The sequence below is a fragment of the Scyliorhinus torazame genome, chromosome 9 (assembly GCF_047496885.1).
Source record: "Scyliorhinus torazame isolate Kashiwa2021f chromosome 9, sScyTor2.1, whole genome shotgun sequence".
NCBI lineage: Eukaryota > Metazoa > Chordata > Chondrichthyes > Carcharhiniformes > Scyliorhinidae > Scyliorhinus > Scyliorhinus torazame.
Window position 1 is genome coordinate 128,427,053 of NC_092715.1, and position 25,748 is coordinate 128,452,800.

The 25,748-nt window shown below is 47.4% G+C and overlaps 1 protein-coding gene across 3 annotated transcripts in view; it reads right to left on the minus strand.

Moving 5' to 3' along the window:
* dtwd2 (DTW domain containing 2) overlaps positions 1–25,748 on the minus strand; it is a 244,913-nt gene that overhangs the window by 159,143 nt on the left and 60,022 nt on the right. For all 3 annotated transcript variants that reach the window (XM_072516506.1, XM_072516508.1, XM_072516507.1), the window contains exon 2: positions 702–792. In XM_072516506.1, the coding sequence (XP_072372607.1) occupies positions 702–792 (91 nt within the window). The remainder of the gene's footprint in view (positions 1–701; positions 793–25,748) is intronic.

A 25,748-nucleotide genomic window follows, 5' to 3' on the forward strand; every position in this document is an offset into this window, starting at 1 on the left:
GAACAGGGTTGGAAGAGTGCACATGGTCACTTGGCTGCCCCACAACCCCTTCCCTTGGCAAAGCTTGATTCATCTGGAAAATTCACAAGGCAAAGGAAGACAGTGGCTTCTTGATTCTTTGTCGTAGAGTAGTGCTCCAAGCTCACGGAAGTCTTATGGAATCTTTCTTCAATGATGCGTGGTCAATGTCAAACGTAAATGGCTTTCTGCCAGATTTTATGCCATATACTTAACCCGAGATGATTTCATATTGATACTTATCCAACCATTTGACTGCACTTGCTTAATATTTTTCTATTTATCCTGACAAGGAAAAACTGATTTACAATTTGTTATTATTAAATGGTGCTGCTCCTTTAAAAGCTTGATAAACCAGTCACCATTCACACAGCTTAATACATTTGTTCCCTCAAATCTGCCTCAAAACAGTAAAACAACGTCAAATGCCTGGAAAAGGAAATGACACTGAAGGTCGCCGCAGCAATTTCACAGCAGCAGAGATAATGATACTTTTTTTGTGATGGGTGTGGGCAAATGGCAACGGATGCAAAATCTGTTACTGACAAGTTTACAAATTTTGTAAGGGAGGCTTGTGGAAATCAAGACTGACTCATACAATATGGTTTCCTCTTGCCCTTTCCCATAGTCCCATTCTTGTTAGATGGCTGGTGGTTTATGCTCCTTCCCATAACCTTACTCACCTCTGCTGGATGCTGTACTATATACAAGCATGTGGAGACGTTCAATGGATTAACCGGTAGAAATGGGCAGAGGCAAACCTTCTGAGGGCGGCTGCAATGAGAAAGCAATATTAGTCAATATATATATATATATAGTATAAATTCAAACAGGAGAAAAAGATGTCAACAGCTAGCTTCACAAACATGACAGTTATCTATTTCTGAGGGCAGTCATTACATTCAGATGCCTCACTTAATTCAACAGTGACTTGGTGTTTTATATGCTCTTTTAAGATAAACCACAGACAGAACGTAGGTTTTTCCTGCTGTTTTCCTGACCTGGAGATAACCCAGAGGGGTCATTACACTTACAGAAGGAAAAAAGCAACTGTAAATGCAGCAAAACTTCTAACAGCAATTCAACTATAATTGACCTGAGAACCTATTTGGAGAACATCCCCACTTAGAGTACCTGAGCAGTGGTAATAAAGGAACAAATCAGGTAAGCAATTAGACATTGTAAGTCTGCCTCCCACCTCAAAATAAGTCTGAGCAATGCCATAGGAAATTAAGACCACAGAAGAATGATTTTTATTTACAGAATAAAATTAAATAATTTGCATTTTGACTCAAGGTTTTAATTTACTCAAGATGTCCCAGAGCCCCACAGTCAATGAAATACTTTTAAAGTATAATCACTGCTGTAATATTTGAAATTTGGCACAAAAGACCCCCAAAAACAGGAATGAGTTAAGTGGTCTGATAATCTACTTTGTGGATAATCTTGATCAGGATATAGTTGAAAAAGGGTCTGGCACATAACGGGTTAATGTGGGGCTGGGTACAGTACCGCCCACACAAGATGTAAGAAAACACATGACATGCACGAAGGGTCAATGTAGTGTTGGACAGAACCATGCTTCTTTTATTCGTTCATGGTACGTGGACATCGCAGGCTGGGCCAGCATTTATTTCCCATCCCTAATTGCCCTTGAGGGAGCAGTCACGAGTCAACCACATTGCTGTGTATCGGTAGTCACATGTAGGCCAGACAAGTTAAGGATGGAAGATTTCCTTCCCTAAAAAATATTAGTGATCCGGATGGGTTTTTACGACAATCGACAATGGTTTCACGGTTGTCATCATCAGACATTTAATTCCAGATATTTTATTGAATTCAAATTTCACCATCTGCAGTGGCTAGATTTGAACCTAGGTCCCCACAGCCTTACTCTTGATGTCTGGTTTACTGGTCCAGTGACAATACCACTATTCCAGCGCCTCCCCACAAGAAGCAATCATGAAGACAGCTCCGAGCTTAGACGTTTACTGTATCAATGTATATAGTTTCCAGTAGCTAATAAATACCTTATAAATAATCTAAGATTACAAATACCTTAATAAGACCCACTGAACTACACCCAAAACCTTACAACAGAACCTAGGAGAATTCATCTGCTCTTCTCTGCGTGGAAGGAATCCCATGCAGACACGGAGAGAATGCACAAACTCCACACAGTCACCCAAGAGCAGAATTGAACCTGGGTCCCTGGCACTATGAGGCAGTAGTGCTAACCATTGTGCCACCAGTTGATTTATTTATCATTACTATGATCAAAGCACATTGGGAGGAAAACAAAGGTAATTTTAAGGGATTCATCTCTGTATTGATAAACATAAAAAATAAGGTATAGTTTTAGGTGTGTTTAATTTGATGTTTCTGTGCATGGAAGGGTAAAACCTATATTTAGATTCATACTGGACAAAGGTGTTTGTATCTGTGGGGGGGTTGGTTTCAATGCCAACTGTGATTCGCTTGCACTTAGAGAGGGTTACGGTGTGAAAAATAAATAAAATACATAAGCATGTGGGTGTTCCTTAGCAACTGGAAGTCCTTGTAATGTAAATAGCTTTTACATTTTAGTTTAGGTAATTTGAGAGCAGTTGTAATAACCCCAACTAACCTTTTGAACACTATGGGGCAATTTAACTTGGCCAATTTGCCTAATCGGCAGATCTTTGAACTGTGGGAAGAAACTGGACCACCCGGAGGTTACCCACGCAGACACGGGGAGAACGCACAAACACCACATAGACAGTGACACAAGGCTGGAATCGAACTCAGGTTCCTGGCGCCGTGAGGAAGCACGGCTAGCCATTGTCCCACCATGCCGGGGGCGGGGGGGCGGGGATTCTGGGGAGAAATCCACAGACACTAACTTGGATTCAGAGCTAAGTGTGTATTTGACCACAGTCATCTTGTGTGCTTGGAAGGAACGTTGTGTGTTAATGAGACCAGTGTAGGTCAAGATATACGTTGTAATTAATGTTCATCTTTAAATCTGTGTTTATTTATTAAGCTAAGGGGGGAATAAAGGAGTACTGTATTATAATTTTTCATGTTTAATAAATTAATTTTCTTGTAGTTAAAAGTAACTAGCAGTCCTGTGACACTGGCCGAATTCTCCTTTTGGGAGACTACGTTCTCCCGCTGGAGTGAATTGGAGTTGATTTGCACTACCAGCGAGTATCCCTCGCCAGGGAAATTTATGCATGGCGAGAAATACGAAGGATTCCTGAAGGAATCCCGCTTTCAGGCCACAATTTTGAGCAGGCAGCCCGATAGCGAGGTCCAGCAGCAGGCCACCGCGCCCCCCCCCCCCCACGCCCCGCCATTGCAAATTAGCCCCCACCCTGCATCACGGAGCAGCCCCCACTCCTTCCCGCCGCCAGTCCTCACCCCCAGATTCCTGAGTCCCCCGCATTCCCCCAGGTTCGGGGTTGATCCAACCCACCTACTCACTAGATACCCCCTGAACAGGGGGACCACCCCGAGACCCCATGAATAGGGAGACCCCCTGAATAGCAAGCCCCCCCCAGAGTTCCCCTAACTAAAGAGACACCCCCCAGAGAAGCCCTAACTAACGGAATGAGCCCCAGAAATGCCCTAACTAAAGGGACACACCCTAACTAAAGGGAACCCCGCCCCAGAGATCCCCTAACTAAGATATCCCCCCCCCCACACACACACACACACACACACACGCCCAGAAAAGAGAATCCTGCCTGGAAGCTAGAGAGCAGTCCAGACAGGGGTAGTAAAAAAAATTACTGGTATAACATTCACCTGGGCAATACACCTGCTGGCTCAGACAGAGGAAGCACCATGGGGGCGATTCTCCGAAATGGAGCCCAAGTGTTCGTGCCGTCGTGAACGGCGTCGCATTTCACGACGGCGCAAAACGGGCCCGGGTACGACCGATTCTGTCCCCCACAGGGGGCCAGCACGGCGTTGGAGCGGTTCAAGCCGCTCCAGCCTCCCTCCCCGGCACCAAATGGGGGCCACGCCAACCTGCGCATGCGCGGGGGACTTCTTCAGCGCTCCGGCCCCGACTCAACATGGCGTCGGTGTTCAGGGGCCGGTCACGCAACAAAGTAGGCCGGGGGGGGGGGGGGCGGCCCGCCGATCGGTGGGCCCCGATCACGTGCCAGACCCCATCGGAGGCTGCCTCAGTGAAGGATCGTTATTCCCCGCCCCACAGGCCGCCACCCCCCCCCGACCCTTCGCGCAGAGTTCCCGCCGGCAGCGACCAGGGGTGAACGGCACCGGCAGGACTCTGTTGTATCTGTGCGGCCGTACGGCCCATTTGGGCCGGAGAATCGGCAGCCCCGCCGATTCCAGCGGCCCGCGGCCGGCGCCGCGTCAAACGCGCCGGCGCAAATGGCGGCAATTATCTGCACCTCGGAGAATCGCGCGCCGCGTCGGGGCGTCATGGCGCGGTTGCAGCGATTCTCCGGCCCGGCGCGAGGCTCGGAGAATCGCCCCCCATGTGTCTATTTCTGGAAAGAGAAAAGCAGAACCCCTCGGAACCTTCATCTGCAAGCCATTCATTCATTTCTCTTAGTGGCTGTGATTTGGTAGGGTTACCCCCTTGGCCCAAGGCAAGGTCCTCGCTGGTAAATATCAGTAGTGACCCACGCCCACGTGATTCACAGCCCGGAGGACTGCGGAATTGCATGGGCCTATAGATTCTGGTGCCGGGCCAGCTGAATGGATGAAAATGAGTCATTAGAACCCATTTGTTTCCATTAGTGTCCTCCTGCTGGCGTGCGAGCGCGGACCTCGATCCCGCTGCCAGTGGGGGGCTGGAGCACAGTGGTTGGCGAGGCTGGGCGCAGGCTTCAATTTTGTCCGGATCCCGATTCTCCATCTGTGTTTCTCCATATTCTTCCCGTCCAGTTATAACATCTACTGGAATTGTAACAACATTCAGGGATATTATCCTGCCTATTGAGTAATTCAATGCCAAATGTTTCCTTGAACACTATTATTCTCAGAAGGAAATTTGTTTTGCACTCCATTTGGTGTGGAATTTAAAAATATGTAAATTATGAAAAGTGTTTAATTATAATGTTCAATTTGTACCTTCTCAGACACTTTCTGATTACCTGTTGTTTTACATTTGAACAATTTAACTATTTTTACTCACTCACGGGACTTGGGCAATTCTGCAGGGCCAGCATTTATTGCCCATGTCTAATTGCTTTGAACTGAGTGCATTTCGGAGGCATTTCAATCACAATGTAGTAGATCTGGAGTCACAGGTAGGCCAGGTAAGGATGGCAGATTTTTAAAAAAACATTCGTGAACCTGATGGTTTTACAGTTGACAACGGTTTTATGGTCATCATTAGACTGTTCATTCCAAAATTTATGAATTCAAACATCACTATCTGCCGTGATGGGATTTGAATCCAGGTCCCAGAGCATTACACTTGGTCTCTGGATTACTCGTCCAGCAACAATACCATTGCCTTCCCGCTAACGCCACCACCTCCCATTGTGTCTGTAGATATATCAACTTTATCCTACCAAAGTGAGGTGAGAGTGACTGCCCTTGACATCAAGGCAGTATTTGACCGTGTATGGCATCAAGTAGCCCGAACAAAACTAGAGTCAATGGGAATCAGGGGCAAAACACTCCGCTGGTTGGAGTCATACTGGCACAAAGGAAGATGGTTGTGGTGGAAAATGCTCTAGGGCATCACTAAAGGAGTTCCTCAGGGTAGTGTCCTAGGCCCAACCATCTTCATAGAAGCTACTTCAGCTACTTCATTAATCACCTCCCTTCCATCATAAGGTCAAAAATGGGTATGTTTGCAGATAACTGCATCATGTTCAACACCATTCGCGACTCCTCAGATAATGAAGCTGTCTATGTCCAAATGCAGCAAGACCTGGACAATATCCAGGCTTGGGCTGACAAGTGGCAAGTTACATTTGTACCACACAAGTGGCAGGCAATGACCATCTCCTACAAGAGAGGATCTAACCATCACCCCTTGACAGTCAATGGCATTACCATCGCTGAATCCCCCACAATCAACATCCTGGGGGGTTACCATTGATCAGAAACTGAACTGGACTAGCCACATTAATACTGTGGCTACCAGGGCAGGTCAAAGACTAGGAATCCTAGAACGAAAAACTCACCACCTGACCCCCCAAAATGCCTGTCCACCATCTAAAGGCACAAGTCAGGAGTGTAATGGAATACTCTCCACTTTCCTGGATGTGTACAGCTCCAACAACACTCAAGAAGCTCAAACCATCGAGGACAAAGCAGCCGCTTGATTGCTCCCCCTTCCACAAACATTCAATCACTCCACCACCGACGAACAGTGGCAGCCTTGTGTATCATCTACAAGATGCACTGCAATAACTCACCAAGGTTGCTTAGGCAAACTCACAACCACTACCATCTAGAAGGGCGCAGCAGATACCTGGGAACCCCACCACCTGGAGGTTCCCCTCCAAGTCACTCACCAACCTGACTTGGAAATATATTGCCGCTCCTTCAATGTCGCTGGAATAAAATCCTGGAAATCCCTCCCTAACAGCTCAGTGGGTTACCTACACCTCAAGGACTGCAGTGGTTTAAGAAGGCAACTCACCAACAACTTCTGAAGGGCAACTAGGAATGGGCAATAAATGCTGGCCTAACCACTTGACTCCCACATCCCGTAAATTAATTTTTTTCAAAACAACGGCGTTACCAAATTACAAGTAATATATGTTGCTGGCTGAGTAAAGTGACACACAAAGCATCTATTTAAATTGCAGTTGATTCAGGGGATTGAAGATAGTTATACAAGAAACTTTATTCAGTGCAGAATCACTATGGATAGAATGCTGATTAGCTCTTTTACAGATTTCTGCCACCCGTTCCAAGGTAGATTCCAGAGTTCAACAAATCAATCAAAATACAGGAACAAGACATCTGAAATACATGGATACATAGAAGATAGAAGCAAAAGGAGCCTTTTGACCCTTGGAGCCTGCTCCGCTATTTATCACGGTCATGGCTGATCATCCAACTCAATAGCCTAATCCTGCTTTCTCCCGATAACCTTTGATCCCATTCGCCGTAAGTCAGAATGGGATTCCTCCGGGTGCTCCGGTTTCCTCCCACAAGTCCTGAAAGACGTGCTTGTTAGGTGAATTGGACGTTCTGAATTCTCCCTCTGTGTACCCGAACAGGCGCCGGTGTGTGGCAATACAAATGTATCCCAAGTGAACAACATAAAAGCTTACTGGCCTCAGCATAAGCAACACAAGTCAGTCTGTAACGTTGACACATCTATGTTGACAGATAGGGATTTGGCAATATTAATGAAAACAAACAAAAGTCTGCAAATTTACAAGTTAAAATGCTTGCCTTCTGTAATCATTTTCTGTTGTTTTTTTAATTGAGACTTGATTTACAATTTGTTTTAATATTTGCAGGAGGCATGAAATAGAAAGTAAACATTTTCTAAACATCTCTTGAAGTTACCAAAAAAAAATTTGATTTAATTTTTAAGTTTTGTTGAAAGACATTCCTCAATTACTTTACAGCAATATCTAGATCATTACTGTGATAAAGCCAGGGGAGTCCAACGAGCTTCTTAAAAGTCCTTTATTTCAGCAACAGCATCATACATGCACAGGGACCGGTTCCTTTCACCTGGTCCTCGTTCCCTTTTTTTTGCTGGCTCTACAGCTGCCTGCCTTTGATGCTAGTGCTGGGTTAACTCAGTCCAGTTGAGCACAGGGAACAATCATGCCCAGCTGGATGAGTCCTGTGCAGGTTATGTAGCCATCTCAGATGGCCACCTATAAAGGACCATGGAAATTATGGCCAACCCAGGACCCAGGCACACTCAGAGCTTGTGTGAGTATTTGCAACCCAGATAGCTAGACATGATCGAAACCCCCGCTCGTTTGCATTCTAATGGCCCATTTCCCCAGAACAAAAGGACTGTACTCAGGTAACCGATACAGATGCAAGACTAACCAGGGCCACTCCCTTTGCTAAGAAAGCCCAAACAGAAAGGTCAATGACCGCTCAGGACACGCCCAGCCATCAAGGCACCCACCCCTTTATTGGCCAAAATTGAAGGCAGTAATCGAAGCCTGTCGAATTATTGAGTCCAAATCTAAGGACCGCCCCAAAGAGCGCGAAATCCCAGAGGGATAAAAAGAGACACAACCATATGTTCGGTCTCTCTTGGTCCCGGCCTACGCCTAAAACCAAGTGTAGCATTACGACCAGAAGACAAGTTCAAGACCAACGATCGCTACCAGAGCCCAGCAGAAACGAAGCCACTTCTTCTACCTAGCCACGCAAGATCCGAACAAAGACCTTGTTCATCTGCAAAGAGCCGGTTGCCCTGAAGTTAAGTATAGGTTATTGTATTTGTTAGGTGTAGTTTAACTTGTAGTGTTTTGTGTTGCATGTCGAAGCAATCCTTGTGTGTAAATAAACCATCTTTGAACTTGAACTGACTAACTGGTTGTGTGGTCCTGTGATCGATATCCGGCAAAGCCTTGTGGTGGTATCATTTGATACCTGGCGACTCTGAAAAGCAATATTGTCATTAATAGCTGCCATATCTAGTTAATTTGGTAACATTATTGGTGACGCTAGTGGGATAGTATTCCATTCATTAAAAAGAGCAACATTATTGGCATCTCCGGTGCAAATTGGCAACATTATCGGTGACTCTGGTGCCGATTGGCAACAGTTACTACAGGTCATTACAATTACATTATATCAAAATTGTAACATTCAAACAAGACATTTGGTCCATTAATGCTGCCACATGAGTAGCAGTCCTACAACACTCCGGCGCCTGTTCGGGTATACGAGGGAAAATTAAGAATGTCCAATTCACCTAACAAGCATGTCTTTCAGGACTTGTGGGAGGAAACCGGAGCACCCAGAGAAAACCCACGCAGACAGGGGGAGAACATGCAGCCTCCACACAACTTAATTTCAGTGTAAATGTAAGCCTACTTGTGACACTAATAAAGATTACTATTATAATCTCATGTACCTATCTATCCATATCAGTTTGTTCGTCCTTTCATTCAACCAACAATCTACCTGACTCTTAAAATGCCGACACAGTCTCTACTTGAATTACTAGCTTTATTAGCGTGTTCTACACCTGGAAAAACCTCTGTGTAAAAAAGATTTCCCCTGTATTCTGTCCTATATCTCTTGCATTTAATCTTATTGGAAATTCACTCATTACAGATCGTCAAACACTAGAAACAAGGAGTTCACCAACTGCATCACCCATTTTCTGGGTCACTGGATTTTGCTCGACTCAGGAACGTGACTGCCCAGCGGTTGGCCATCCCCCAGAATCATGTACCTCAAGGGTGGAAGTTCTACCTACCAAGAGCTGCCAGCCAATCAGAGGCTGGCTGCTCGATTGAATGTCAGTATCATCAGGAACTAGGGGCTGCTGACGGTACAACACAACCCAAGGCCTAGTATCATCTTTGGATCCCAAGCCACAGGTAAGCAATGGCAGGAATGGGGGGGGGGGGGGGGCACACGGCACAGGGGGGTCAATGGGGACACAGGCGATTGGGAATAAGGCCAGGAGGGTGACTCTCAGTGAGCACGTGATGCTGGGACCCTCGATCAGATACTGAATGCCTTTGAACGAGGGTCCTCACTGAGGGACCCTTCAAGCAATCCCATCGTGCTCCCCACATGACAAGATCTGGGAGAGTGAAGAAATACTCTCCACTTGCCTGGATACGTGTCATTCCAATAACACTCGTAGCTTGACACAATGCAAGTCAAAGCAATCTGCTTGTAGACTGACACAATGCAGGACAAAGCAGTCTGATTGATCAGCACCTGCATGCAGATTTAAAGCTATCACCAGCATATGGAGACTGCAGTGTGTATTATCTACAAATGCACTGAAGGGAGTCACCAAGGCTTCTTTGGCAACAATTCGCAAACCCATAACCTCCACTGCCTAGAAGTATAAAGATAGTAAGTGAACAGGAAGACCGTCATATCCAAGATCCCCTCCAAATCATACATCATCCTGACTTAGATATATTGCAGCTCCTTTATCATCACCGGGGTAAAATCCTGGAACTTCATACCTAACAATATTGTGGGAGTAGGGAATCCTGCAGATTCTGATCATCTGAAATAAAAACAGAAAACGTGCTGGAAATATTCAGCAGGTCTGGCAGCATCTATGGAGAGCGAAATCGAAATAGAGTTAATGTTTCGCGTCAAATATGACCCTTCAGTTCAGAAGAGTCACATTCGATTTAAAATATTAGAGGTGAAAAATTAACTGTTTCTCTCTCAATATTGTGGGAATACCTTCACCACAAGGACTTCAGTGATTCAAGAATTATCAGCATTGCTTCTCAAGCGCAACAAGGGATAGGCAATAAATGCTGATCTTACTATCAATGTCCATATCCTGACAATGAATAAAACAAACTCAAGGCTCTATGGGTCAGACACGATGGACAAACTGATCTTCTTCTGTCTTTTGGATGTCTGTAAATCAGTTCAATCATGCTATGTTCTGATGGCACGGTGGCGCAGTGGTTAGCACTGCTGTCTCAAGGCACTGAGGACCCGGGTTCGATCCCAGCCCATGTGGAGTTTGCACATTCTCCCTGTTTTTGCATGGGTCTCACCCCCACAACCCAAAGATGTGCAGAGAAGGTGGATTAGTCACGCTAAATTGCCCTTTAATTCGGAAAAAAAATTGGGTACTCCAAATTTTGTTTAAAAAGTCACGCTATGTTATCTTTAACAGAATAATATTTGAGTTTATACTGCTGTTAAACAAATCATATACTTATAAGAAGTTGTCATTTTGTACAATTGTGAAACTAGCATGGTTTTGCCAAAATAAGTCATTTATTTATTTCTACTCCAAGTCCCAGCTGCCAACTCATTTTGGGCCTAAAATGTTCCTTTCTCAAAAGTTACAAAAATCTCTGTTCCATTCCTTTTCAATCCTGACAACAAACTCCATGCCCATGCTACAAACCCCAGCCCATTTCCTGGTCACCCCTTCAAGTTGACAGAGGGCAGGATTTTCAGAGTGCTTCAGGAACCCTGCTGCCAGATCGCAACTTCTTCATTTTCTTTATTCCCAATTGGAAATGACCTAATTTTGCCAGGAGTGGGTTCAGCACCCAATTGGCAATGTGGAGGCAGGGCACAGTCAACAAGGACGCTTTGAAAAGGTAAGAGGCAGCCAAGACTGGGCCTGCCATTTGTGGAGATGGCTTCCAGGGAGAAGAGTGGAAACAGGCCGGCATTGCCAGGGGCAGGCGGGTAATGGATAGCCTCCCAGACTTGTGAATGCCTTCCTTGATGCCCGCACCAAGGCTGTGCCCAAGAGGCTGCAGAGTTTCTTCTCGGCCTCTGGCCAATACAGCAACCCACACCTGCCACTCAGTGAAAGGGCCTGGCTAGAGGTGTCAGAGATGGTCAGTAATTGTAGCATGACTCAGAGGACACATGTCAAATGTTGTAAGAGCTTCAATGACCTCATAAGATCTGGCAAGCTGAATGGCAAGTGCCAACCACGGTTCAGGCCTCTAACTCCAAGCTCAGAAGACTGTATATTTAGTGCTCCCTAACATTGGCAGAGCGAGTCACTGACTCACTGAGGTGTCAAACACCCTCATGTGTGGGCCACTAGTAAGCAGGGGCACCACTGAGATGGGCAACAGCTCATGTCAGTATCACGTTATGAGAGTTGAGGGGAGGCAGCCTACTCATTCTTTCCTCATCCTGCAGAGGAATCACATGTGCAATATCCAGGAGATGGCACAGACAGGAGGCAGATTCTTGTACCTGCACCAATTCAAAGCAAGAAGCAGTGCTGAACATTGCATGGGTACCAATGTGACAGGATATCCAACTTGGAAAAGTTGGAAGCCATGAAGAGCTGGTCACTTAATAACTCTATCATTAGGTGAAGGACATGGAGGAAATTTCTGCCCAATGCGCTGAGGTCATTGACCAGTGTCATCTCAGGTCTTGGTTGTGTTGAGGCACTTGCTGAGTTGTCCAAGTTATAGAGGGTCATAGAATCCCCATAGTACTGTAGGAGGCATTCAGCCCACCGAGTCCGCACCGACCCTCTGAAACAGTACTCTACCAAGACCCACTCCCCAGCCCTATCCCCATAACCCTGCACATTCATCATGGCCACTCCACCTAACCTGCACATCTGTTTGCACTAATGGAAAATTTGGCATGGGTAATCCACCTAACTTATCAACACCTTCTTGTCAATCCTATAAGGACTGCAGCCTGAAACGCACAAAAGGAGACTCCCAAACAGCACTGTGGGTGCACCAATACTACATAGAACATTACAGCGCAGTACAGGCCCTTCGGCCCTCGATGTTGCGCCGACCTGTGAAACCACTCTAAAGCCCATCTATACTATTCCCTTAACGTCCATATGTCTATCCAATGACCATTTGAATGCCCTTAGTGTTGGCGAGTCCACTACTGTTACAGGCAGGGCATTCCACGCCCTTACTACTCTCTGAGTAAAGAACCTACCTCTGACATCTGTCTTATATCTATCTCCCCTCAATTTAAAGCTATGTCCCCTCGTGCTAGACATCACCATCCGAGGAAAAAGGCTCTCACTGTCCACCCTATCCAATCCTCTGATCATCTTGTATGCCTCAATTAAGTCACCTCTTAACCTTCTTCTCTCTAACGAAAACAGCCTTAAGTCCTCAGCCTTTCCTCATAAGATCTTCCCTCCATACCAGGCAACATTCTGGTAAATCTCCTCTGCACCCTTTCCAATGCTTCCACATCCGTCCTATAATGCGGCGACCAGAATTCCATGCAATACTCCAAATGCGGCCACACCAGAGTTTTGTACAGCTGCAACATGACCTCATGGCTCCAAAACTCAATCCCTCTACCAATAAAAGCTAACACACCGTACGCCTTCTTAACAACCCTCTCAACCTGGGCGGCAACTTTCAGGGATCTATGTACATGGACACCGAGATCTCTCTGCTCATCCACACTGCCAACAATCTTACCATTAGCCCAGTACTCAGTCTTCCTGTTATTCCTTCCAAAATGAATCTCCTCACACTTTTCTGCATTAAACTCCATTTGCCACCTCTCAGCCCAGCGCTGCAGCTTATCTATGTCCCTCTGTAACTTGTAACATCCTTTCGCACTGTCCACAACTCCACCGACTTTAGTGCCATCTGCAAATTTACTCACCCATCCTTCTACGCCCTCCTCCAGGTCATTTATAAAAATGACAAACAGCAGTGGCCCCAAAACAGATCCTTGTGGTACACCACTAGTAACTGGACTCCAGTCTGAACATTTCCCATCAACCACCACCCTTTGTCTTCTTCCAGCTAGCCAATTTCTGATCCAAACTGCTAAATCACCCTGAATACCATGCCTCCGTATTTTCTGCAGTAGCCTACCATGGGGAACCTTATCAAACGCTTTACTGAAATCCATATACACCACATCAACTGCTTTACCCTCATCCACCTGTTTGGTCACCTTCTCAAAGAACTCAATAAGGTTTGTGAGGCACGACCTACCCTTCACAAAGCCGTGTTGACTATCTCTAATCAAATTATTCCTTTCCAGATGATTATACATCCTATCTCTTATAAACCTTTCCAAGATTTTTCCCACAACAGAAGTAAGGCTCACTGGTCTATAGTTACCTGGGTTGTCTCGACTCCCCTTCTTGAACAAGGGGACAACATTTGCTATCCTCCAGTCTTCTGGCACTATTCCTGTAGACAAAGATGACTTAAAGATCAAAGCCAAAGGCTCAGCAATCTCCTCCCTAGCTTCCCAGAGAATCCTAGGATAAATCCCATCCGGCCCAGGGGACTTATCTATTTTCACACTTTCCAGAATTGCTAACACCTCCTCCTTATGATCCTCAAGCCCTTCTAGTCTAGTCGCCTGAATCTCAGTATTCTTCTCGACAACATTGTCTTTTTCCTGTGTGAATACTGATGAAAAATATTCACTTAGCACCTCTCCTATCATGGACTGCAGCAGTTCAAGAAGGCGGATTATTGCCGCAATCTCAAGATAATTAGGGATGGGCAATGACTGTTGGCCTAGCCAGCAATGCTCACATTCCGTGAAAGAATTTTTAAAAAATGTCACCAGCCTCCTTGGTGCGGGAGGAGGGGTTTGACATAGACTGCACCGGCACATCCCGTGTCTGCACCATCCACCATTGCAAACGCATTGACACCAGGGTTGGGAGGGATGGAAGAACACAGTTTAGATTATTACAGAGAAGATAGGTAAGCACCACTACTGGGCAGGAGGTGCAGAGAGTGGCAGAGTCAGCTGTAGGCAGTCTCCCTTTGGAGGATGGAGGACAGACAAAGCCATGCTTCGGAGCGCAAAGGTGCTGGGCCTCAGGTGTCACAGCAAGGAGGACCTTTCTGGAGGACTAGAGGCTGATGAGTTTCTCATGGTTGGGTATCTCTGAAGCAGTGTAGAATGATGGGCTGACAATGGTGGAGTCCATGTAGTGCATGTGCTCTGTCATTGCTCATGGGTTTGAGCATTCCATCTCCTCCCCTGAGAGAATGGCCACCCTCTTAAAGAGTAACATTCAGCATCACTGAGTAGATGCAGGTGTAGTGCACTGCCATGTGCAGAAAGAATGAGACACTTTGTAGCATGGACTACTCATTGTCCCTGAAGGTGCAGAGATGACTGGAGTGGATGCCAGCTACATCACAGTCAGTAGCATCATACAACTACCAATAGCACCTTGAGACGGCGGAGACAATCAAAGAAGCTGATGAGGTGCCACCTCTCAGGGGGTATCTTGCCTCCTTAATCCCTCCAACTCAGGAACCAGCCATGCTGCAAGGCCCTATGACAGGCTCTGCCCTGTAATGACACAAGCTCAGAATCTATGGAGGAGCCCCAAGGTAATCCGCGTGACGAGGTTACAAGCCACAGACATCTCAGTTGGTTGCAGGTACAATGGAACATGTTGCCTCCACCTCATCCTCAGCCACAGGGGGACAATAAAAGCAGACGTAAGTGCAAGGCACCACATCATTGCTGCACTTGATCGATCACCTGGGTGAAGCTTGCATTATTTGTATTTACGTTGATTTATGTAGTTCTAAAAATCCTTGTTTTCTTTCAAATTTAGAGTATCCAATTATTTCTTTTCCAATTAAGGGGCAATTTAGCATGGCCAATCCACCTACATCGCACATCTTTTTGGGTTGTGGGGGTGAAACCCACACAGACACGGGGAGAATGTGCAAACTCCACACGGACAGTGACCCAGGGTCGGCATTCAAACCCGGGTCCTCAGCACCGCAGTCCCAGTGCTAACCACATTCCACCGTGCTGCCCCTCTAAAAATATTTTTGATGGTATCGCTCAGACTTCTGTTGTTCATAGAGTGTGGTGGGGACAGAGAAGGCGGCTAAGGGGGGAATCGGGAGGGGTGGGAGGCACTATAGACTTGTTTTGGGTGCTGTGTCTGTGAGGTGGGTCAATGGTGGCAGTGGAGACCCCATGCTCCTCATCTTTGGGTCGCAATGGGACTGTGTGCAGGCTCGAAAAATTGCTTCAATGGTTTAAATTCAGAATGCAAATCATGTGACATACGGCTGGGTGCTAGTCAGGTGAGGCACTGACAAATTAACATGGTTCTTGTGATCATGCCAGCCTGCCGATTCCCATGAGGACAATAAGGAGTCAAAAAATTCCTTCAAATGTGTAGGTGCTGCGTTCCTCTGGAGCACCCCCTTCATCCTCCAGCTGCATAATCTGGATGTTGGTCTGAAGAGATGTGACACATGTGACTCACACAGAATGAAGACATCATGGCCTTTTCCCAGGAACCAAATGCATAGCTGCAAAATGTGCTTCTTGTGGTCACAGGTCAGCTGTGCATTCAATGAGTACAATTATTTTCTGTTGTATTGGGTTGGGTTAGGTTGGCTGATCTATCTGTACCTTCATGGATTTTTTGGGTATAATCAATGACCCCCTGGACCTTGGGGAACCAATTAATGGAGGCATTGCTGACCCCTGTGTGTCAAAATGGATGTATTCCTCCCCTCCCCTTCCCTTCTGGAGTAGGAAATCTGTGACTTGCCTGATAATATGATGAGCTGCTGACTGGGAAATGCTACCCAGATCCTCAGTTGACCCTTGAAATATCATGGATGCACAAGTAACCTTAATCTCTGCAAGTAGAGCACCTCCATCAGGGTCACAAAGCAACAGCCTACTTCATCACTAGCACCCTGTCATTCTGCACTGTAAGTATTCTATGATTTACAAGCAGCTAACTCTTGGGCAGTTCACCAGATATCATGAGTAGCACCTTGTTCCACTTGCAGCCCTTCACTCGGCTTCTCCAGCCTTCTCTTGACCAGAGGATGCCTCTTCTGCCTCCTCCTCGTTGCTCTACCCGATGTCAGAGTAGCCTGTCCCCATCTCCAGTTCCAGAGCGTCTGGTCGTTTGTGCAACAGGCCTTCTTCTGCAAAACTCTGCTGTCCCTCTCAGGACTCCAACCTTTCACCAGCCTCTCAGTAACAGCAATGGTAATTCTGGACCAATGGTCGAGCAGCTGAGCAAGATTGCCAATTGTTATCTGATCAGTGCGTCTGTTAGCCCTGATGGCTCCCCACTGTGCACATGCCAGGTGCACCCTGACGTGTCACAGATACTGCATGTTCCCTGTGCCTGCAGACTGGAAATCCAAACAGTGTCCCAGTGAGGCCTCTTAATTGGTTCCATAACTAGCTTAACAGACAGTTAATTGAAGATGTGACAGGTTCCAGACATCTCCCCCTTCCCACCCTGCCATTGAAAATTACACTGCATTCCTGAGGCAGCGATAACAAGTGCTGCCCTCCACAAATATGATTTTCAAGACAAGCCTGCACCCATTCCCACTCTCAGCAATTAAAAATCCAGCTAAGAGTCTTTGTACGTTCAAATTCCTATTCATCTCCAGCTGAGCTTTAGCCTCCAATCCATTTGATTGGAAAAAATTGACCATTTCCACCTCAGTAACATCCCCAGACTGCTCTCTTGTCTGATAATATCAAAGTCTCTTATCTTTATATTGAGATCAAACCTTGGGGCATCTGCAAACATGTGCAATCTAGTGTTTTCTTTTCAGACAATATCATCAAGGTGTAGCAGGTAGTTGAGAAATTGGAGGGATGCAAGAATAGATCCTTGGTTGACAGCAGAGATAACACTGAGGAAATGGGAAGGGAAGCCCTGATGGTGATTCTCCAGCTACGATTAGACAAGAATGGAACCAGGCAAGGGACGTCCCACACAACTGGGAAGTAATGGAGAAGCACTGGAGGAAGACAGTGTGATCAACTATCAAAGGTTGCCGACAAGTAGAGATGGACAAAGTGGGATCATCTGCCTTTGTCACAGTCATATCGGATGTTGTTTGTTATTTGATGGAAGGTTACATCAACAGTGCTATCAAGCGACACTTGGTAATAATCTGCTCACTGGCAATTAGTTTGGGTTCTGTCAGAGCCATTCAGCTCCTACCCTCACTACAGCCTTGGTCAAAACATGAACATAAGAGCTGAGCTCAAGAGGTGAGGCGAGGATAACTATCCTTGACATCAAGGCAGCATTTGAGCAAGTATGGCATTCAAGGAGCACAATTCAAACTGGAGTCAATGCAAATTAGACAGAAAACTCTCCACTGGTTGGAGTCATAGCTTTCAGAAAGGAAGATGGTTGTAATTGTTAGAGATCAATCATCACAGTTCCACAACATTACTACAAGAGTCCTGAGTAGTGTCCTCGGCACTACCATCTTCCGCTGCTTCATCAATGACCTCTCCTCCATCAGGAGTGGAGATGTTCACTGAGAATTGCACAACATTCAGTACCGTCCTGGAATCCTCAGAAACTGAAATAGTCCATATCCATATTCAGCAAGATCTTGACACATTCAGGTTTAAGCTGATAAGTGACAAGTAACATTCGCATAACATAAGTGCCAGGCAATGACCATTTCAAACAAAAGAAAATCCAACTATAGTCCTTGACATTCAATGGCATTACTGTCATGATATTCAAACACACACATCATGATAGATAGACCAACAGACCAATTAGCACACATAACACGACAGCGAATCACAGACAACAGCAGACACAGTATAAGACAAGAAACACGGCACCTGGTGGTCAGTCCATCTGGAGACAAGGACAAGGACAGGACCTGATTAACAAGACACTCACACAGTCATCACGTGCTGAGTACCAAGACAGATCTGTAAATAACAAGTTGGAATAAAACTGCATTGTACCAATCGCAACCGCGTTGGTTCATCTGTACCTCAGAGCACCCAACACCACATGATACCAGTGAGTGGATCGATACCTGCCGGCAAATCTGCCATCCTGAGCCATGGACACCCACAACAAACCGCAGCCGTTGCAAGTCGCTGGGAACCTGGGCACTAATTGGAAGCTCTTCAAGCAGCGATTTGAACTGTTCATGCGAGCCAACGTAAGACCGGGTGCCTCGGACGAAACAAAGATTGCCATGCTCCTCACTACCGCAGGTCAGCACGCCATCGATGTATACAACTCCTTGGTGTTCGCGGAAGACGAGAACAAATCTAAATATGACACGGTCCTCCTCAAGCTCAACCAGCACTTCAACGTTGAGGTCAATGAAAGCTTTGAGAGGTATATCTTTCAGCAACGCCTGCAAGGTAAGGATGAGCTCGTTCAACCCTTTCTGACGCACCTCCGCATACTCGCGCAGTCCTGCGGTTACGGCACCACCTCAGAGTCCATGATCCGGGACCAGATCGTTTTTGGCGTTGCCTCCAGTGGCCTACGCCAGCAGCTTCTTAAAATTAAAGGCCTGACCTTAACATCTGCAGTGGAAGCCTGTGTCCTGCATGAAAATGCGATCAGCCACTTTGCCCAATTTCAGGCGACCGAATCGGCACGGAGGGGGTCCCAAGCGATCGAATCGGCAAGCCAGGCCGCCCACGAGGCCGAACGCATCCAGGCAATCGAGTTTCTCCCGGCCCGCGGCCCGGACGAGGACGGCTGTTTCGCGCGCTTTTTGAGGTCTCCCGCGTTTGTGCGCAGCAAAACCAACGGCAACATCGAGGGACGCACTGCGCAGGCGCGCCCGACACAAGACCGACCTGCGCATGCGCAGTGGCGTAACGAACGCCATGACGTCATGACGTGCGGCAACTGTGGAGCTGCACATTTAAAAGGGCAATGTTCTGCAAAAAACCGACAATGCCGATGCTGTGGCAGGATGGGCCACTACGCTGCCTACTGTCGAGCGGTTCAACCGATGGATTCTCCACATCTCTGACAACCTCGCAGACACATGCGAACCATCCAGCCTCCACATCAGGATATCCAACCTAACGACACAGATGACCAAGACGCCTTCCGGGTTGCGGTCATTGATGTGAACCGGGTCAACACCATCAATCCGGCCGATGAATGGAGTGCCACCCTGACGGTCAACCGATCACCGATCACTTTCCGCCTGGACACTGGCGCATCCGCCAACCTCATAGCATGGTCAGCATTCTATGCCATGAAGGTCAGACCACCAATGGCAAGATGGTCGACTACAACGGGAACGTTATCCCGGCCATGGGATCCTGCCAGCTCCAGGTGACACACAGAACACACACGGCCACACTCTCGTTCGAAATAGTTGGCTCATCGAAGGACTCCTTGCTGGGCGCACAGGCATGTAAGGCTCTCCACCTTGTACAACGAATTCTGTCTCTCTCGCCAGACGATACATCTGACTTCCCGGATGCTGAGTTCAATGCAAAGCTCCAATCGCTCCTCGCCCACACACCAGGAGGCATTCAAAGGCATGGGAACACTGCCATACACATACCGAATTCGCCTCAAACCGGACGCCATCCCGGTCGTTCACGCACCTCGCAGGGTTCCTGCGCCACTTAAAGACCGTCTCAAGCTGCAGCTGCAGGATCTCCAGGACCAAGGGGTCCTATCCAGGGTCACGGAGCCCACGCCATGGGTCAGCTCCATGGTGTGTGTCAAGAAGCCCTCTGGCGAGCTCCGCATCTGTATAGACCCCAAAGACCTCAATAATAACATTATGCGGGAACATTATCCCATACCAAAACGGGAGGAGATCACCAGTGAAATGGCCCAAGCGAAGATATTCACGAAACTGGATGCTTCTAAAGAATTTTGGCATATCCAACTGGACCCGTCCAGCCGAAAGCTATGCACCTTTAACTCCCCTTTCGGCGGATTCTGCTACAACCGGATGCCATTTGGCATCATCTCGGCATCCGAGGTCTTCCACAGAATCATGGAGCAGATGATGGAAGGCATCGAAGGGGTGCGCGTATATGTGGACGATGTCATCATCTGGTCCACCACACAGCAGGAGCACATACATCGTCTCCAACGCGTTTTTGCCCGCATACGGGAAAACGGCCTGTGCCTCAACCGAGCCAAGTGTGTCTTTGGCCAGACCGAATTGAAGTTCCTGGGGGACCACATCTCCCGGTCAGGGGTCCGTCCGGATGCAGACAAGGTGAGCGCCATCACAGCCATGCCGCGGCCAGCCGACAAGAAGGTTGTCCTACGATTCCTGGGCATGGTCAACTTCCTCGGGAAATTCATTCCCAACCTTGCCTCCCACACAACGACTCTGCGCCATCTCGTAAAAAAATCTACAGAGTTCCAGTGGCAACATACACACCAGCTGGAATGGGAGGAGCTCAAACGCAAACTCACCATGGCACCAGTGTTGGCGTTCTTCGACACGTCTCGACCCACCAAAATCTCAACTGATGCCAGCCAATCCGGCATTAGAGCAGTGCTCCTGCAGAGGGATGACACGTCGTCATGGGCCCCGGTTGCCTATGCATCACGGGCTATGACCCCCACAGAGCAGCGCTACGCGCAAATCGAAAAAGAATGCCAGGGCTTGCTAACCAGTTTGGACAAGTTCCACGATTATGTATATGGTCTTCCATGATTCACGGTCGAAACTGACCACCGCCCCCTGGTCAGCATAATAAACAAGGACCTGAACGACATGACCCCTCGCCTCCAGCGCATCCTACTTAAACTCAGGACACTCCAGGGAAGGACCTCATCGTGGCGGATGCCCTATCCCGAGCAGTGAGTACGCCACCAGATGTGGAGGGGTTCGTATGTCAGGTCGAGGCACAGGTGGCCTTGACAGCGGCAAATCTGCCGGCTGACGACTCCAGTCTGGCCCGCATCCGCCGAGAGACAGCGGCCGACCCCCTTTTACAGCGAGTGATGCGCCACATGACGGGAGGATGGCTCAAAGGGCAGTGCCCGCAGTTCTATAATGTATGGGACGACCTAGCCATCATTGATGGGATCCTTCTGAAGCTAGACAGGATTGTCATTCCACACAGTATGCGCCAGCTGGTTCTCAATCAAATACACGAAGGCCACTTGGGGGTTGAGAAGTGCAGACGGAGGGCCCGAGAGGCGGTATATTGGCCGGGCATCAGTGACGATATTGCCAACATGGTGCTCAACTGCACAACCTGCCAAAGGTTTCAGCAGGCGCAACCTCCTGAGACGCTTCTGCCCCATGAGCAGGTGACGTCCCCCTGGGCGAAGGTGGGTGTTGACCTTTTTCACGCGCTTGGCATGGACTATGTTATCATCATGGACTACTTCTCCAATTACCCAGAAGTCATACGCCTACACGATCTGACGTCGTCTGCTGTTATCAGGGCCTGCAAAGACACCTTTACTCGCCACGGCATTCCGATGACTGTCATGTCGGACAATGGGCCTTGTTTTGCCAGCCATGAATGGTCGTCCTTTGCCGCCTCGTATGGCTTCACACACGTGACGTACAGCCCTCTGCATCCCCAGTCCAACGGAAAGGCGGAGAAGGGTGTTCACATTGCCAAGCGGCTCCTCTGCAAAGCTGCTGCTGCCGGATCGGACTTTCACCTCGCCCTGCTCGCCTATCGCTCGGCCCCGCTAGCCACGGGTCTCTCGCCAGCACAGCTGCTGATGGGTCGCACCCTCAGAACCACTGTGCCTTCCATCCTGGCACCAACAACAGACCATGCTCCGGTCCTGCATAAGATGCAACTGCAGCGTGATCGCCAAAAGAGATCGTACGACACAAGGGCAACTGATCTTCCTTCCCTGGCCCCTGGAGGCAACGTCCGCATTCATCTACCAGACGGTGGCTGGTCAGCACCTGCCGAAGTTCTCCGACGCGTGGCTCCCCGCTCGTTCCTGGTGCGCATGCCGGATGGATCCGTGCATAGGCGCAATCGGCGAGCCCTTCGCCTACTTCCACGCTCGCAACGGAACCATACACAGACACCGTGTCCTCCACTGGTTCCTGATAGTGACTTCGTGGAGCTGCCATATACCATGCCCCTTCTGTCGCCACCCGTGGCCAGGCTCGCACCTCAGCCGGTGGTTCTCGACCCACCCTTGAGGCGGTCAACCCGAATTCGTCACCCACCTACTGGACTGGACTTATGAGACTGTTCACACGTTAAAGTTTAGCAACTATTGTATTGTAACATGTTACTGTTTTATCGTTCCAGATCTCGTTTGACCGGACCACACTTCAAAGTTTTTCTTCTTTTGTTATGGTAAAACCTCGTTAGCATGCCACACCTGACATCGCCCCATGTATATAGTTACGCCACATGTTAATGCTGTAAATATCACGCACACACACCTTTAGCTGCACTCAGGACACATTCATATTTATAACCACGTAGGCACATAATCCTGTAAAAAAAGGGGGGATGTCATGATATTCAAACACACACATCATGATAGACAGACCAACAGACCAATTAGCACACATAACACGACAGCCAATCGCAGACAAGGACAGAGACAGTATAAGACAAGAAACACGACACCTGGTGGTCAGTCGATCTGGAGACAGGACAGGGACAGGACCTGATTAAAAAGACACTCACACAGTCACCACGTGCTGAGTACCAAGACAGATCTGTAAACCACAAGTTGGAATAAAACTGCGTTGTACCAATCGCAACCGTGTTAGTTCATCTGTACCGCAGAGCACCCAACACCACAATTACCATCGCTGAACCCCCACAATCGACATCCTGAGGTTACCATTTACCAGAACCGGATAAGGATCAACCATATAAATACTGTGGCTACAAGAACAGGTCAGAGGGTGAGAATTCTGCAGTACCTTATTCCCCAAAGCCTGTCCACCATCTACAAAGCACAAGCAAGGATGGAATATTCTTCACTTGCCTGAGTGAGTGCAGCTCCAACAACACTCAACCCACTCAAGAAGCTCGACACCATCCAGGACAAAGCAACCCGTTAGGGTGGCACCTTGCGTACCGTCTGCAAGATGCACTGCAACAACTTTCCAAGATTCCTTCGACAGCACTTTCCAAACCCTCTATAATCTAGAAGAACAAGGGCAACAGATGCATTGGAACACCACTACCTACAAGTTCCCCTCCAAGCCACTCACCATTCTGACTTGGAGCTATATCGCCAATTCCTTCCCTGTTGCTGAGTCAAAGTCCTGGAATGCCTTCCCAACAGGACTGTGGGTGTACCTACACCACATGGATTGCAGCAGTTAAAGAAGGTGGTTCAGCTCCACCTTCACAAGGGCAATTATGTGGAGATAATAAGAATGCTGGCCGAGCTACCGACGTTCACATCCCATGAAAGAATTTTGAAAATGGGGCGAGGGCAGGACTTGACCAAGTGACATACCTGCGGCTGCAGCATGTGGGGGTTTTGGGAGAGAACAAAAGCAGCAGAAGGTAAGAGAACCTCAACAATGAAGTTACCCTGGTAGGGAAGATTGTTCCCATAGAGGATAGAATGGGATGATGGGAGGGATGGGGATGGCATGGCAAGGGGCAATGGTATGTGTTAGGGATGGTAAGGAGAGAGGACATAGCATGGGAGTAGTGGTTGAGATGCTGGAATGATGAAGTGTGACAAAATGGTGGGGACAATTATGTGGTCCAAATGATTCAAAAGCTATTCTTTGAAATAATTGAAAATTCACTCAATTTGAATAAAACAGTTTGAGAAAAGTTGTCAGGTGAATGACAAGAATACATCAGCATTGATTCTTTTGGCAAATATAATGATAACAACCTCCAACTCCGGAGTTTTGACACAGTCTAACTCCAATTGACAGGTCATCGCACAAACTGAAGACTCAGGAAGGAGCAAGAGTAATGATGCTATGAAACTTGAATCGTAAAGAAGGGCTTTGTCATGGTACAAGATTGGGAGCTAGGAAGTTGTTTTCTTCAATGATTGATTCTGAAATCATTACAGGGAGATATCTGGAAAAAGAGTTTTATTTCTTAAATAATACTGAGCCCATCAGGTGTAAACCTGCCTTTTCAACTCAGGAGAAAACAGTTCCCAATTAGGCTAACATATTATGTGACTATAAACAAGTCACAAGGCCAGACTCTTGACAAAATTTATATATATATTCAGAGGCCTGTTTTTACTCATGGACAGCTTTATGTAGCTTTTTCCAGAGTGTGACATTTTGATTTTGTTAAAGTCTTTCATGAAAGACTAACCAGTAAATCTGAATTTTAAAAAGTACACCGCAATAAAGATTAAAAAACTTGAGTGTAAATGTTACGAGGTGATGTATTGCTTTAATATTTTGAAGGTTGGAAAAGCAAAGTCGAAGAATGCACCCCCGCACCTGGTCTCTCATTCTTACATTTGTTGCACTTTCGTTGCAATCTCTCCCAGCGACTGTCTAGTGTCCAACAGATTTCCCCCCCTCTCTCAGTTCTGATGAAGAGCCAAATGGATTCTAAACATTACCACTGTTTTCTCTTTCTCCAAATGCTGCCCGACTTGCTGACTTTCTCCAACATTCCCTTTTTCTTTAATAGGTCAGGCTGCCTTTCTTGTAATACATCATTAAAATTCAATCAAAGATATCCAATTCTGTAGTTAAAAAATATATCCAGCATATTTCGAGTCTCAACTGGAATCTATTGTTAAGGAGCCAACACTAAGGGTATTCAAATGGTCATTGGATAGACATATGGACGATAAGGGAATAGTGTAGATGGGCTTTACAGTGGTTTCACAGGTCGGTGCAACATCGAGGGCCGAAGGGCCTGTACTGCCCTGTAATGTTCTATGTTAAGTCTGAACAATGCACTTTAAAAAATCATCGCATGAACTTCCGGTTGCGGCTATGCAGAGCTAAGTCGCACGTTCGGCAGCTCTCGCTTGGAACGGACTTTTGGGCTCTTTTCAGGGCCCCCAACGGCATTTTTTCGACATTTCCCGGTGTGGGAAGAAGATTGTAATATTCCCCTGACAGTGTATGGCTTGGACCAGGAGCGGGGCGACTAAAAAAGTGGTGATGAACCCAAAGAAGGTGCAAGGGAAGAAGAGCAAGATGGTGGCGGGCGGGGACCAGGCAGCGTGGATGCAGTGGGTGCAGGAGCAGCAGGAGGTTATCCAGCGCTACTTCAGGGAGCTCAAAGCAGACCTGCTGGAGCCGATGAAGGCTTCTATCGACAAGCTGCTGGAGACCCAGACGACCCAGGGGTGGCGATCCGCGAGGTCCAACAAAAGATCTCCGACAACGAGGACGAGATCTTAGGCCTAGCGGTAAAGGTGGAGGCGCACG